This window comes from Dendrobates tinctorius, unplaced genomic scaffold, assembly GCF_039654945.1.
Source record: "Dendrobates tinctorius isolate UK_male_01 unplaced genomic scaffold, ASM3965494v1 ptg000070l, whole genome shotgun sequence".
NCBI classification, from domain to species: Eukaryota; Metazoa; Chordata; class Amphibia; order Anura; family Dendrobatidae; genus Dendrobates; species Dendrobates tinctorius.
The window spans coordinates 50125103-50141520 of record NW_027361738.1 but is presented as its reverse complement, the minus strand read 5'-3'; the positions used below and the strand labels follow the sequence as shown (position 1 = coordinate 50141520).

At 44.1% G+C, this 16418-nt stretch overlaps 1 protein-coding gene across 3 annotated transcripts in view; it reads right to left on the bottom strand.

Moving 5' to 3' along the window:
* The window catches only part of PFKP (phosphofructokinase, platelet), a 124746-nt gene that overhangs the window by 23279 nt on the left and 85049 nt on the right, over positions 1 to 16418 (bottom strand). For 2 of the 3 annotated variants that reach the window (XM_073581647.1, XM_073581645.1), the window contains exons 10-16: positions 15948 to 16073; positions 14533 to 14597; positions 11823 to 11892; positions 8376 to 8522; positions 7012 to 7082; positions 6789 to 6876; positions 3752 to 3904 (exon numbers count right to left, since the gene is read on the bottom strand). In XM_073581647.1, the coding sequence (XP_073437748.1) occupies positions 3752 to 3904; positions 6789 to 6876; positions 7012 to 7082; positions 8376 to 8522; positions 11823 to 11892; positions 14533 to 14597; positions 15948 to 16073 (720 nt within the window). The remainder of the gene's footprint in view (positions 1 to 3751; positions 3905 to 6788; positions 6877 to 7011; positions 7083 to 8375; positions 8523 to 11822; positions 11893 to 14532; positions 14598 to 15947; positions 16074 to 16418) is intronic. The other variant, XM_073581646.1, reaches the window with a different exon arrangement.

Genomic DNA, 16418 nt, shown 5'->3' with positions numbered 1-16418 from the left:
TGAGTTCTTGGAGTCTTCACTCTAAAGCCTCAATCAGGCGGGTACGAGTACGGACTGCGATACATGGACTGGCCGCGAGTCTCCTGACCCAGACTTATATACGCCTATGAGGCTGTCAAGTTCGGTTTAGGAGACCTGCGGGCAGACAGTACATGGTGGTCCGCACTTGGACCATGTGTCACAGATATCTGAATTAGCCCGGGGTCACACTAACCGACGCACAGTACGGTCCATATTTTACATGCGTAATACGGATGAATGGCCCCTAAACAGTGCTCCGTATGTCATCCGTAATCAAGGTGTGGTTGCGTATACTGCGCATGTCAGCATCCGTATGTAATCCGTATGGCGAGATTTTCTCGTCACCTTGCAAAATGGACATATAATGGAGCCCTATGACAGGGTTTATAAAACAAACCAAAGAATAGATATAGACACATAGAATACACACACATATATATATATATATATATATACACTCACTGGCCACTTTATTAGGTACACCATGCTAGTAAGGGGTTGGACCCCCTTTTGCCTTCAGAACTGCCTCAATTCTTCGTGGCAGAGATTCAACAAGGTGCTGGAAGCATTCCTCAGAGATTTTGGACCATATTGACATGATGGCATCACACAGTTGGCGCAGATTTGTCGGCTGCACATCCCTGATGCGAATCTCCCGTTCCACCACATCCCAAAGATGCTCTATTGGATTGAGATCTGGTGACTGAGGAGGCCATTTGAGTACAGTAAACTCATTGTCATGTTCAAGAAACCAATCTGAGATGATTCGAGCTTTATGACATGGCGCATTATCCTGCTGAAAGTAGCCATCAGATGTTGGGTACATTGTGGTCATAAAGGGATGGACATGGTCAGCAACAATTCTCAGGTAGGCTGTGGCGTTGCAACGATGCTCAATTGGTACCAAGGGGCCCAAAGAGTGCCCAGAAAAAATTCCCCACACCATGACACCACCACCACCAGCCTGAACCGTTGATACAAGGCAGGATGGATCCATGCTTTCATGTTTTTTACGCCAAATTCTGACCCTACCATCCGAATGTCGCAGCAGAAATCGAGACTCATCAGACCAGGCAACGTTTTTCCAATCTTCTACTGTCCAATTTCGATGAGCTTGTGCAAATTGTAGCCTCAGTTTCCTGTTCTTAGCTGAGAGGAGTGGTACCCAGTGTGGTCTTCTGCTGCTGTAGCCCATCTGCCTCAAAGTTCGACGCACTGTGCGTTCAGAGATGCTCTTCTGCCTACCTTGGTTGTAACGGGTGGCAATTTGAGTCACTGTTGCCTTTCTATCAGCTCGAACCAGTATGCCCATTCTCCTCTGACCTCTGGCATCAACAAGGCATTTCCGGCCACAGAACTGCCGCTCACTGGATTTTTTTTCTTTTTCGGACCATTCTCTGTAAACCCTAGAGATGGTTGTGTGTGAAAATCCCAGTAGATCAGCAGTTTCTGAAATACTCAGACCAGCCCTTCTGGCACCAACAATCATGCCACGTTCAAAGGCACTCAAATCACCTTTCTTCCCCATACTGATGCTCGGTTTGAACTGCAGGAGATTGTCTTGACCATGTCTACATGCCTAAATGCACTGAGTTGCCGCCATGTGATTGGCTGATTAGAAATTAAGTCTTAACACACAGTTGGACAGGTGTACCTAATAAAGTGGCCAGTGAGTGTATATATATATATATATATATATATATATATATATATGTGTCTGTATCCTTTCGTTTCTTTATTAAACCTGTCAGTGTGAGTTTACTGTATAGCGCACTGAATTGCCGGCTTTGCTAAAAGACACCGGGTGTGTATTTCTCGCAAGTCACATGTGTGGTCCGTGTGTAATCCGTATTTTTTGCGCACCCATAGACTTGCATTGGCGTATTATGGCCGTAGTACGCTGACAATCGCAGCATGCTGCGATGGGCACGGAGCCTAGAATACGGATGAGAAATATACGCCTGGTGTGAGAGACCCCATAGAGAATCATTGGTCCGTGTCTAATGCGTGCTTTTAGCGCCTCTCACTCGGCCGTATTCCTCGCCAGTGTGACCCCGGCCTTAAGCTTAATGGGGTATTCCCAGATCCAAGATCCTATCCCAATATGTTGTAGGTGTAACAATAATAATATTAGCTAATACCTCCAATTAGAAATGTAGTACAGTTCTCCTGATTCACAATGTCGTTTACCCCATGTGCGGGGCATTGCAGTTTAGATATCCATGGTTACGGCCACTCATATAGTAAGAGTTAGTCAGTTGTTAATGGTCCTAACCATGGATACCTAAACTACTGCAATGCCCTGCACGAGGGGTAAGCGACATAGCGAATCAGAAGAACTATACTACAGTTGTAATTGGAGGTATTTGCTAATATTATTATTATTGCACCTACTATATGTTGGGATAAGATCTTGGAGATTGGAATACTCCTTGAAAGAGTAACTGTCATTTGATATTTCTCATTACAGAAGTCCACTTTTTTCTCCTTCTGAACTGATCATTCATTGTTAAGGCTTCTGCAGATGGATCACAATTGCGCCAATGTTATTCTATGGGGCCGTGGAAATGTTGGATCTTTTCCTCAGACCCAGTCTGTCCAAGTAGAAAAATAGCACGCGCGATTTGCATCCGATATTCGGATCTCACTTGGCCATGCAAATCAAAGGGTCCGTCCAAAAAGTCAGACAGCACTTGGACAACATCAGAGTGCGGTCCGATTTTCACGGACTGAATGGAGATATTTTTTTTTCCCCTCTTCTCCTCTTTTGAGAAAACTGGATCACACTTTGATCACATTCTGTTCAGAGTGTTATGAGCATAATCGACCAGATTCTCTCAAATGAGAGAAAACAGGATGGCGTGGCCGTAGCCTTAAAATTCTCAATACAGGGTTAAAATGTGTCTTGCGTTAATACAGACATTTCCATTACTGAGAAAGGAGATGACAGTTGGTGCTCATATAGTTCTATGGAGAACTGCGACAGTCATTTCAGGAGAACTTGCAGCAGAATGGCTGTGTCTGCCTCCAGCTCTTCTCTTCCCTTCTCTATAGAATATTAAAAGCACCAACTATCATTTCTTATCTCAGTAATGGGAAAATCTGTCTTCTCTGAAGACAGATTTTACCCCTGAATTGAGAGTGAAAGATCAGCCCAGGAGAAGAAAGAAGCGGATTTATCTGATCAGATATACTAGAAACTTGCTTATTTTCATGTGTGCTACCAATTTATGTAATAAAAAAATAAAAATTCCAGTTACGCCTTAAATCGGCTTGCTTCATAGTTTAGCTTCACTTACGAAGCACACCAGCTCTCCTGCCCAATATGTAAAGCTAATCTTAGCATATTACGCCTATGGTATAGCAGGCAGAGCATTCTGTGATCATTTCTGTGCATGTGGAATTCTAGTGGTTGTGAGATATAGTTTTTTTTTTATTACTGTTTCCTTCCCCTAGCTTGCTTTTTGTATCTAGAAATATCAGTATCTTGATTATTCTCATGTAAATGTATAAGAAGATTTATAATATATATGGAATAGGCTCCATGGGTGCAGTCACCACCCTAACGCCCTACTAACTAAAGTCTACTCCATCTGTAGGAGCTAGGAGCCCGGCCGAGCAGTTGTGTGTAGATGTGGATTCTTTGCTCTGATAAATAAAGCCACGAGTATCGGATTATAGTGGTGGGTGGATTAAGTAAGTGCACTCACGTGAGTCTCATCCAACTTACATCTGTTATAGTGTTCAGAGCGGTATCTGCGCCAATGCTGAAATCTGAACCCGGCACATTGTTGGAGACAGTGGCAGGAACCATGACCATTGGGATACAGAATTCATCATATTTCCCTCGGGCAACAGTCAGTTCCATCAGTCCCAGGTAGGCCTGGGAGGCACCAGCACAGTGTAGGAGGAAAAAGAAGACACAGTCGTAGGTGGTGGGGTTCAAAACTATTAACGGACCATGGGAAGAAGCCATATCTACCACAGCACACAGATACACTGGGAAGGAACCACTACACACAGGAAAACTAAACATTAAAGACAAAACATAAGTCTTAAAGGGAATCTGTCACCCTTTTTTTGCCCTATCAGCTGCCAGCACCGCCATCAGGGGCTTATCTACAGGATTCTGTAATGCTGTAGATACGCCCTCGATGTAACCTGAAAGATAAGAAAAACACGTTAGGGTAAGTGCACAAGTAATTTTTAAGTTGTGCGGATTTTGTTGGAAAATCCGCAGGTAAATCCACAAAAGTCCTGCAGTTCATCTGCGGATTAGCCTGCGGTTTCACACCTCATAATGATAAGGTGTGAAACCGCACAAAGAACTGACATGCTGCGGATTGTAACCCGCAGCAAAACTGCGCGAAAAAATCCGCAGCATGTGCACTGCGTTTTTTTTTTTCCATAGGAAATAAAGGTACTGTACAACGCAGCAGAATCTGCTGCCGACCCGCAGGGCCAAAATCGCTGCGGATCCGCAGCAGAATCCGCAACGTGTGCATATACCCTTAGATTATACTCACCGGAGGGGGGCGGTCCGGTCCGATGGATGTCGCGGTCCGGTCCAGCTCCTCCCATCTTCATACGATGCCATCCTCTTCTTCCCTTCCTGTAGTGGCTCCTGTGCAGGCGCACTGCTCTGCCCTGTTGAGGGCAGAGCAGAATACTGCAGTGCGCAGGTGCCAGACCTCTCCCGACGCCTGCGCATGGCAGGACTCTGCTCTGCCCTCAACAGGACAGAGCAGTGCGCCTGCGCCGGAGCCACTACAGGAAGGGAAGAAGAGGACTGCATCGTATGAAGATGGGAGGAGCCGGACCGGACAGCCCCCTCCAGTGAGTATAATCTAACATGTTTTTCTTATCTTTCAGGTCACATTGGGGGCTTATCTACAGCATTACAGAATGCTGTAGGTAAACCCCTGATGTCAATGCCGGCAGCTGATAGGGCAAAAAAAGGGTGATAGATTCCCTTTAACGTTACACAGAAATGGATACGATAAAACATGTTAGGCTTTGTCATTTAATATGTTAACTAACAGTAAAAGGCTCTGCTCACAACACGGCCTACAAATGGAGACCAATGTAACCCCAAGGACACAAGCTTGCTAGGAGCTTTCCTGGAATACAAGCTTTGTGTATATCAACGATGTGAGGTGACCTTAGTCTTTGGCTGCTAAAAATCAGTATGATTTACTCACAAGCAAATCATTTAATATAAATGCTCAAATTTGCACTCGTAGGCTATGTTATAATTATAATGCAGGTTCACCTTTAAAGGACTTACACGAATACAGACCTGGACAAAGTGCGGCCCTCACGTCACATCTGGACCTCTGGCAGTCCCTGTTCAACCAGTCATAAGGTAAATAGGGGGCTGTGAGGACCAGCATACTGTGTGGGAGGCAACGGTAGCCATCATAGTGTGTGTGGGGGGCTGTGGGGGATCAAACTGTATATAGGAGGCCTGTGAAGACCATGTGTGAGTGGTAGTGAGGAGAGTCATACCCTGTGTGAAGGGCTGTGAGCACCGACATAGCACGAGTAGGGGGCTGTGAGGACCATCATACCATGCGTGGAGCGCTATGAGGACCATCATACACCTACAGTTAGCTCCTCCTATAGACAGCCTACCTGCAGACAGCGCCTCTTATAGACAGCCCACCTACAGACAGGTCAACCTGTAGACAGCCCACCTACAGACAGCTCCTCCTATAGACAACCTACCTCCAGACAGCTCCTCCTATAGAGAGCCCACCTCCAGACAGCTTCTCCTATAGACAGCCCACCTCCAGACAGCTCCTCCTATAGACAGACCACCTATACAGCTTCTCCTATAGACAGCCTACCTGAGACAGCACCTCCTATAGGCAGACCACCTACAGACAGCTTCTCCTATAGACAAACAACCTATACAGCTTCTCCTATAGACAGCCTACCTCCAGACAACTCCTCCTATAGACAGTCTACCTCCAGACAGCTCCTCCTATAGAGAGCCCACCTCCAGACAGCTTCTCCTATAGACAGCCCACCTCCAGACAGCTCCTCTAATAGACAGACCACCTATACAGCTACTCCTATAGACAGCCTACCTGAGACAGCTCCTCCTATAGGCAGATCACCTACAGACAGCTTCTCCTATAGACAGACAACCTATACAGCTTCTCCTATAGACAGCCTACCTACAGACAGCTCCTCCTATAGACAGCCTACCTCCAGACAGCTCCTCCTATAGACAGCATACCTGCAGACAGAGCCTCTTATAGACAGCCTACCTCCAGACAGGTCCTCCTATAGACAGACCACCTACACAGCTAATCCTATAGACAGTCTACCTGCAGACAGCGCCTCTTATAGACAGCCCACCTACAGACACCGCCTCCTATAGACAGCCCATCTACAGATAGCTCCACCTATAGACAGCCTACCGGCAGACAGCTCCTCCTATAGACAGCTCCTTATCTGTTATAGACAACTTCTCTCCCTCGATAACTCTCCATCTACAGTAGTATTCTGCTCAGAGTAGGATCCAAGGAACTTTAATTTCCTGTAATATCTTGGGGAACTTTTAAAAAAAAAATTCAGACATTTATAAAATAATATTTATGTATTTCTCATGTATATATTAGTGTAGATCCTTTTTAAAGGTAGCCAGTTGAATATGTAGCCTTATTATTAGGAATATGCTTAAAATAGTAATGAAGCAGGAAATGCAAACTATGAGGAAAAGAGAAAGAAATGAATAATTCATGAGTGGAGACATGTACCTCGAACCCCCCGATAACAAGCAGAGCATTGATGCTATGAGCACGTATCTGGTCAGCAATTTGATCAAAATATTTTGCAGGTAAAGTTCTGAAATGTGAAAAGAAATGTTGAATTACTGCACTATCTGTAAAGCTTCCCAGCCATGCTTCTAAAGCAAATATCATCTTGGAATTATATCTCATGTAAAAGATATGAAAAAGAAAATTACATAGTGAAAATTACCTTTTGGTGCCCAGAAGAGATCCCCCTTGGCCGGTCCAGCCGCCAACATCTCCCCACTTTATTTCTTTAATCTTAAAAATAAACAAATTTAAATTAAATTAAACCCTTCATGACCGGAGCTTTTTTCGGTTTTCGTTCCTCGCTCCCCTCCTTCCCATAACTTTTTTTATTTTTCTGTCAATATGGCTGTGTGAGGGCTTATCTTTTGTGGGACGAGTTGAACTTTTGAAAGACATCATTGGTTTTACCATTTCGTGTACTAGAAAACTGGAAAAATATTCCAAGTGCGGTGAAATTGCAAAAAAAAGTGCAATTCCACACTTTTTTTTCTTTTAACTTTTTTGCTAGGTTCACTAAAGTAAATGCTAAAACTGACCTGCCATTATGATTCTCCAGGTCATTACGAGTTCAAAGACACCAAACATGTCTAGGATCTTTTTTATCTAAGTGATAAAAAAAAAAATCACGCCATTTTCCGATACCCATAACATCTCCATTTTTCATGATCTGGGGTCGGGTGACAGCTTATTTTTTGCTTGCCTAGCTGACATTTTTAATGATACCACTTTTGTGCAGATACGATCTTTTAATCGCCCGTTATTGCATTTTAATGTAATGTCGCAGCAACCAAAAAAAAAGTAATTCTGGCGTTTTGAGTTTTTTTCTCGCTACACCGTTTAGCGATCAGGATAATCCTTTTTTTTTATAGATCAGGCGATTATGAACGCGGCTATACCAAATATGTGTATGTTTGGTTTTATTTTGAATGGGGCGAAAGGGTGGTGAGTTGAACTTTTATATTTTTTTATTTTTAAACACTTTTTTTTTTTTAACTTTTGCCATGCTTCAATAGTCTCCATAGAAGACTAGAAGCTTCCATAGCCCGATTGGCACTGCTACATAGAGGCGATGATCTGATCACCTGTATGTAATAGAATTGATGACTTGCTATGAGCACAGACCACTGGGTGGCACTCACAGCAATCCGGCACTGACAACCATAGACGTCTCCAGGAGACCACGTGACGGGGGTCACCGGTGTGCATATTTCAGGCGCGATTGCCGGAAGCGCCATTTAAATGCCGCTGTGTTTGACAGCAGCATTTAACTAGTTAATGGCCGCGAGTGGATCGCAATTCCACCCGCGGCTATTGTGGGAACATGTCAGCTGTTCAAAACAGCTGACATGTCCCGGGAAAGATGTGGGCTCACCGCCAGAGCCCATGTCAAAGGGAGGGAGTCCGACATCGGCGTACTATTACGCCCGATGTCGGTAAGGAGTTAAATTGCATAACCCTGTCACAAAACCAAGGTTGCTTGGTGCTTGAATTTTATCATGATTTATCATTCTCTCACATACTTACCTGGCCTTTGGCAAATCCTTCAAAGCCATCATTAACAGCGAACATCTTGTGACCTTCAGTGATCCCCACCCTCACTGCAGATCTGACGGCTCCATTCATTCCAGCCGCAGGAGCTCCGACGTTTAAGACGGCCACATTGAAGTTACTCTAGTAAGAAAAATGGAAATGGATATATAACTTATGGCAAGAAAAGCCGACTGAAAAGCAAAAAGCAAAATAACACCGCACAGACACAGCATCGCGTAGACATGTGATCTCCCTAAAATCCGATATTAAATCTCATAAAGTGTTTTTATTACTCATAATATTGTTCAAAAACTGCGACTCTACTAATGCAGGAAGTAAAAAAGGTTACTGACTAGGAATTGTCACATATTGTTATATATTATGATTATTATTACTATTAACGGGTCATCCAGAATTTTACACAACTATCAATGCGAAATGCGATAAACCATAAAAAAAATTGCCTGTTAAATCCAGCTTTGCTGATGACAGGTCAGAAATGCATGGCACCACTGCAGCCAATCACTGACCTCAGCAATGATGCTTGCATGAATGACATGATTGGAGCGGAATTCAAGTGGATGACCACAATGTCATCACTGCAGGACAAGTCATCAATGGCTGGCAGTGGGAACCGAAGTAAAAAGGCTGGAGCCTCCCTCTTGAATTGACAAGTCATATATGGCCAGTGATTGGCTGCAACAGTCCCATGAATGTACATGAGATCATCCCAATAAGGCTAGTTTCACACTAGCGTTACCAGGCGCAGCGCACGGCCGCCGCTAAGCTCCACCCCCAGCCGCGCCCCCTCCGGTCAGCTCCTCCTCTGATCGCATGACGCAGCATGCGATCAGCGTACCCTATATTAAGCGTTGGATATGCTGGTCGTGCCCTGGCCTGATTTTGCCGGCGCTTGCGCCCTTTTGGCGCTGTGCCGAGTGCACAAAAATGCAACAGTGCGTTTGGCGCACGTCGGCGCATTCGCCGTCAAAAGTGTATCAGCGCACGACCAGCGTACCCAACGCTAAATATAGGGTATGCTGATCGCATGCAGCATCATGCGACCATAGGAGGAGCTGACCGGAGGGGGTGCGGCTGGGGCGGAGCTTAGCAGCGGCCGTCTGCTGCGCCAGGTAACGCAAGTGTGAAACTAGCCTTAGATAACTAAATTAGGATTGCAGAATATACTTTTGCCTGTCAGTTCACCTATCACCTGTAATAAACGATTCACTTGAAGCAAACCTCTTCAACCTCTATGAGTGCAGTGACTTTATATTCTACTATTTATGGGACCACTGGCTCCATTCACTATCACCATCGCATCCACAAGAGTCGAGTGCTAGCCTTCTGCTCTTCTAAATTAGGATTGCCACGGAGCACCAAACTGAAGGCGATGGAGCGGCAGAGAATTAACCAGTATGCCATTTTTTAAACTCTTGGACAACTGTTTTTAAGTTCTGTGTACATATAGTACGCAGTGTAAGATCGCCCCACACTGACTGCTGATAGTTAACTGATAAAATGTGACCATAGGTGAAAATTATAAGCTATCTACACCAGTTTTCTGGTTGAAAAAAAGTTGTAAAGTTTAGTGCATGCCCGATCGTCTCTTAAATGTGTAACCTTTTATTCAGTCTGTCGTGGTGTCTTCAATAAAATTTTGGATTTGATAACTTGGTAGTTTTTCTTGGTTCTAGTTGTTCACAAATCTGTCTAAATCTGTGTTAGGGTATGTTTCCACTTGCCGGATTGCATCCGGATTAGCTGCGGGTTGAACGCTACGTACAGCCGCAGCGTTCAATCCGCAACGTACAGATGTTACAGCATAGTGGAGGGGATTTTATGAAATCCCATCTCCACTATGCGTGCAGGGCCACATCCGGCGGCCATGTGTATCCGGACATGTGTCGCGTCTTTTTAGACCGCAGCATGTCTGTTTATCTTGCGGAGACGCTCAGTCTCTGCAAGGTAAATAGCCTACTCTATGGATACGATGCGGCGATTCCGGATGTATTCAATGAGCACATTTTTAAAAAAAACATCGGTCCGTTTATCACGGACCAGAATCGCACAAATGTTTCATGAACAGTGATCCGTATGTCATCCGATTATCTTTCGAGGATGCGATTTTCTCGCATGTAAGCATCCGTCTGACATCTGTATGGCATCCGTATGACGAGATTGTCTCGCCGGCTTGCAAAATGGACATATAATGGAGCCCAATGACAGGTTAAAAACACAAATTAAAGAATAGATATATACACATAGAATATATATATATATATATATATATATATATATATATATATATATATAGACACACACATTTTATTGAGACATATATATATATTTATAGTTCATAGAGTTCTGCAGAATAGCTGCTAAATCAATTGCCGGCTTCTGTAAAATCAATACAAAACCAGACATGAAATGACACATGGTTTACATACAGTAAACCATTTCATTTCATTAAGTTTTTTATATGTCTTTGACTAATAATTAGACTAGGATATAGGTGATAAATTAACGGGTAAATTCGTAAAAAAAAAATTGCGTGGGCTCCCGTGGTAATTTCTCCGCCAGAGAGGGAAAGCCAGTGAGCGAGGGCAGATACTAATAGCCTAGAGAGGGACCATTGTTTTTGCCCCCCACCGGCTAAAAAAATCTGCCCCCAGCCACCCCAGAAAAAGCGCATCTATAAGATGCGCCTTTCCTGGCACTTAGCCTCTATTCCCATGGCCTTTAGCGGTGGCTGATGGGTTAATAATAATGGGTTAATGTCACCTTGCTTGTACATATTTTTGTCCTGTCGTTCTCCACCAAAATAGTGCCTGAGGCGAAAGATGCTCAGATTAACCTCTGGCGGTGTCCAGTAAAATGGCGCCTGTGACTGCGCATGCACAGACTGGGACCTCGGCTCAATGACGAGCCAAGATCTCAATCTCTGCATACGCCGTCATCGGTACCGTTTTCATGGAGACCGCCGGAGTTTAATCTGAGCATCCACCGCCTCTGGATCCACTTTGGTGAAGAATGCTGGGACATGAATGCGCACACAGACGCCGCTCACGGCAAGCAACAAAAGGGGAGGGGTTACAACACAGGCAAAAACCTTACCCACAGTCCCACCCCACAGTCCCGCCCAATGCTCGAAGAGGCTATTGCACCAAAACCTCAAAAGTGAATTAAATAAGAACCAGGCAATGGATTTAATCACTACAGATAGCCATTAAATCAGTATAACAGCAGCACCATTATGGCCATACCTTTATTTTACAAGGTTAAATCGTGATGACAGGTTCTCTTTAAGTTTATGGATTTGGTTGGGAACCTCCAGTCTTTGACCGTTGCCTTAGGTCACTAAATTTGCCATCTGCTCACACTGTGTACACTTTTGCTTTTCTTGTGAATGTATTATAGTGATATAGAAAAATAATTTACCTTTGGAAGTTCGGATATATTCTTCTTATGGGAGAGGAGTTTGTACGTGTTCAAGTTATTCTCGAAACTCCTAAAAATATTAATAGGAACAGTTCTATATATATTTTTATTTTACATGAATGTAAAGAACAAAAGGTAAAAAGTATAAAATAGTCTTTATTTTTATATAGCGCTAAAATATTCCGCAGCGCTTTACAGTTTGCACACATTATCATCACTGTCCCCGATGGGGCTCACAATCTACATTCCCTATCAGTATGTCTTTGGAATGTGGGAGAAAACAGGAGAACCTGGAGGAAACCCACGCAATCATGGTGGAGAACAGACAAACTCCTTGCAGATGTTGTCCTTGGTGGGATTTGAACCCAGGACCCCAGCGTGCACGGCTGCAGTGCTAACCACTGAGCCATCGTGCTGCCCATAGTGTCTGTAAATCTTGTCCAAACCACCAGAACCATTGGATTTATGTAAAAAAACTAACGGGTAACGTTTCTCCTTGCGGAGAGTGACATGTCAAGCCTGACATGCCAAGGTGAGGAGACTTTTAAGCCTTGCAATGATCCTTTGGGAAATATGCAAATTGTCTCTTCAGAGAGGAAGAGGACTTGACCTCTAGTGCCTATGTCATGTGACAAGGCTCATTATATTGACTTAGGATTCCTGCTTCCTATAGGTGACACTAGAGTTGTACTTCTCTTCCTCTCTGAAGAGATAATTTGCATATTTCCCAGAGGAGCATTGCAAGGCCTAAAACTCTCCTCATCTTGGCATGTCAGGTTTGACATGTCACTCTCCACAAGGAGAAACGTTACCCCTTGGATGCCGGTCAGACGCCTCTCACCCAGCTAAATAGGGTTGATATTGCCGTTTAAGATTGCTACTTCCTATAGGTAGTTCTAGTCCTCTTCCTCTATTAAGAGAAAATGTGCATAAACTAAGTCAACCGCCTGTGTTTTGTGAAAAGTTTACCATAAGAACATCCAAACAGCCAATGATGTCTATGGACATACTTCATTTTTGACTAGACAGCAGTTTCCCCCATTAGGAACATGTTGAGGTGAACCTAAATATTACCATATCTTTAACCAACAGCTACAACATAATGCAGTGGTGATGGGACACCATTATCCTATTACATAGCGAGACTTAATCTATGGAAGACCTGGGCCAACAATGCAGAAAGTTCACACTGCGAACCCAGTCCAGCGTAGGTACCAATGGCTGCAACTCAGATAATAACAAAATAACTTCAAAATATGTAGGCATAGAATTAAAAGCCCCAAAAAAGAGTATATCATAGCCAAACAATAACTTTATTACGCAAAAAAAATAATGAATAAAGACCACATATATTAGAAGCAAGAAACTGCTATAGAATGTGGAGACATATTAAATAAATACACCTACATGAGGAAGTTTGACGAAACATGCGTTGGGGCGGTGGGGTGACGCTACTTCTACCTCAACCACCTATACATTTAAGTGCCACAATACACTCTGTTTTGTAGCTGGACAGCCTACTCATTTAGCAAGGAAGCAATTTTCTTCCCATATAGATATTTAGGCATTCAGTGTCCTCTATATGTGTATACTTTGACCAGCTCTAGACACGTAGGTGCATTGATTCAATATGTCTCTGCATTTTATAGCAGTTCCTTGCATAGAACATAAGTGGTATTTACTTGATTGTGTAGTATTTTTATATATAATAAAGTTATTGTTTGGCTATAGTATACTATTTCGGGGGGCTTTTATGCCTTGATGTTGAAGTTATTTTTAATAGTCACATTATGCCTGGCATTGAGCAAACTATAGCAGACACAGAGTTATATGAACAAAAGAAAAAAACAAAGAAAAGAAGTTTAAGGCATGTCCAAAAGGTGACATAAGCTTCCTTGAGATAAAGCAAATCTGCGAGCAGGATTTCATCTTCTCGCCCAAACTATTTATATGTGTATGTAGCTGTTTCAAAGACGATCCCAACAATATCGTTATATGGCCAGTGCGTTCCTCCTTGAGGCCGGGGTCAGACTTGCGAGAACCTCGGATGAGTCTCGAATATAATACCCGGCACTGTCACCGGCACTCGGGACCGGAGCTTTCAGCTGCATAGAAATACATGCAGCTGGACGGTCCGATCCGAGTGCAGGGTATTGACGTGTGAGACTCGTCCGAGGTTCTCGCAAGACTGACCCCGGCCTTAAGCATAGTGATGTCGCTAGCAATATCGCTAAAGCATCAATGATTTGGTGATGCAGCAGCGATATCGCTAGCTATGTGTGATACTTACCTCCAACCGGCTCCCCCGCTGTCTGTTGCTGATCGCGCAAGATCGTGCAGCTCCATTTCTCGTCGGCTGCTTCCTGCTGGGTTTCCTGCAGGCGCCAATGAGCGACGCGTGGACGCGGGCGGGAGGACGTCAGGATCGCCTCGTCTGAAAGGCAAGTAACGACCAACGACCGCTGCTATGTCACTGGTGAGATCTGCCTGTTTGGCAGCTCACTAGCAACCATTTAGCGATGCACCAGCGATCCTGACCGGGTCGTATCGTTGTCGGGATCGCTGGTGCATCGCTAAATGTAAAGGGGCCTTTACTGAGAAATCAGGGTGTGAATTGATGCAAATGAGGCTGAAGAGCCATGATAGATCTGAAGCCTCTGTCACTTGTATTTCTTTCATTTAAGAAATCAAACTGTGGTATAACATGTACCTTCCGCGCAGCCTTACAGCGTCTTCAAATTTCCTTTCATCCATCGCCTTCTGGACTTCTTGAGTCTTAAGACAAAAAAAAATGATGTCTATATTGATACAGGATTACTTCTGAGTCAACCTATAGCAGTCAGGGAGGTCTGTGAACTCTTTTTTCAATGAGGGCTTGTTCACACACTACAGTTTTGCTGCAGAAAAAAAACGCAGCATTTTCCAGTATCAGCAAAAAGAATGAGCTTTCTGAAATCTCTTGCACACACTGCTTATTTTTTCCTTGCAGAGTTTAACCATACAAGCGTTTTTCAAGCCTGCAGTGGGTCAATTCTTTCAGCGTTTTTGCAGATTTTTTTTAAATGAATGGGGAAAAAATGCACCAAAATGCACGCAAAATCGCATCAAGACAGACGTATTCTACATAGAGTTTTTCCTGCCAATGCTCTCGTTTTTGCTGCAGAAAATTCTTCTGCAAATACTCAATGTGTGCACAGAGCCTTAGGGTCTCACATCGCGGTCTCTATTAGGGCTCGCTCACAATTGAGATGAAAACGGATGAGTGTAATCTGATAAAAATTGGATTGCACTCGGCCCAATGTTAAACTATGGGGCGGCTCACATCTGCGATTATGTTCTCACACCGATTCGGCACGCAAAACCAATCACAGCATGCTGTGAATGGCTGGGAAAATCGGACTGCACTCATCCATACAAGTCTGTGGGTGTGAGTGAAACATCGGACTGCACTCGGATATCACCTGAGTGCAGTGCGATTCCCACGGACGCTGGCAATGGAGGAGATAGAGAAATTACTCCGTCTCCCCTGCCCCTATGCTGTGATTCTCTCATACGGGAGCACTGACACTCGGCTCACGCTGGAGCCGAGTGTCATGAGCATATCGCATCTGATCCCCTCGCATCGGATGCCATACGCTTGTGTGACCCCGGCCTTAGTGCACCTTTCATAAGGATTGACAAGGTTGCAAGCACGATCCGTTCCTATGCTGGCATATTCCCCTTGCATTAGATAACTTTATCAATGTAAGTTTTGGGCACTTTGATGTCTCTATCACACTACATCGGGAAACAGCAACCTGCGGCACTCCGGCAGACGTGAAACTACAACTCTCATCATGCCACAGAATGCCGAAGGTTACTGACTTTGGATAATCAGACTCCAGTATATACTGTGTACACCAATGTGTCACATCATTGATTGCTAAGTGGTTGCATCAGGAATTAGAATTACACCATGGTGGAAAAACGACACTTCTGCACTCCAAATAGAGAGCGCTGAGCAGTACACATGGCATACAGAAGCACTTACATGGCAGGGGACGTCTGCCAAGTCCTGAAACCCCACACTGATGGTTTCCTATAGCTTTAGCTAATACCCAGCTTTAGTATGGCTCAAGCACTCACCATCTGTACACACTCCATGAGAGGTAGGCGCACGGCTTGGTTCCCACATAAAGATACCACGCAGGCCGGCGTCTCCGGTGTGGCTTCCAGCAAGGCCGAGACACACTCCACTCCCATCCTACTGGCCTGTATACAGGAGAACACCCAGAAGTGTTAGCGTGGTATACACAGATGTCTGATGGCATCATCCAGCAGGATGACATGACACAATAAGCTGAGAATAGTATGTAATCAAGACAAGGGGAAACTTCCAGGATATTCTCATCTTCCAGGTAAAAACAGTCACAAAGGTTGTTACATTATGACTTATCCATGTTAGTAAATACTATAAGTAACGATGCTACAGAAGCTTTTCTTAGGACTCTGCATGTGTTGCTCCTCTGTTATTCCTCTTGGAAATGTATGAATGAACTGGCTTATCAATAGGATGTATCTCTACAGTCAGCACTTGATGGAAATTATGACATGGTG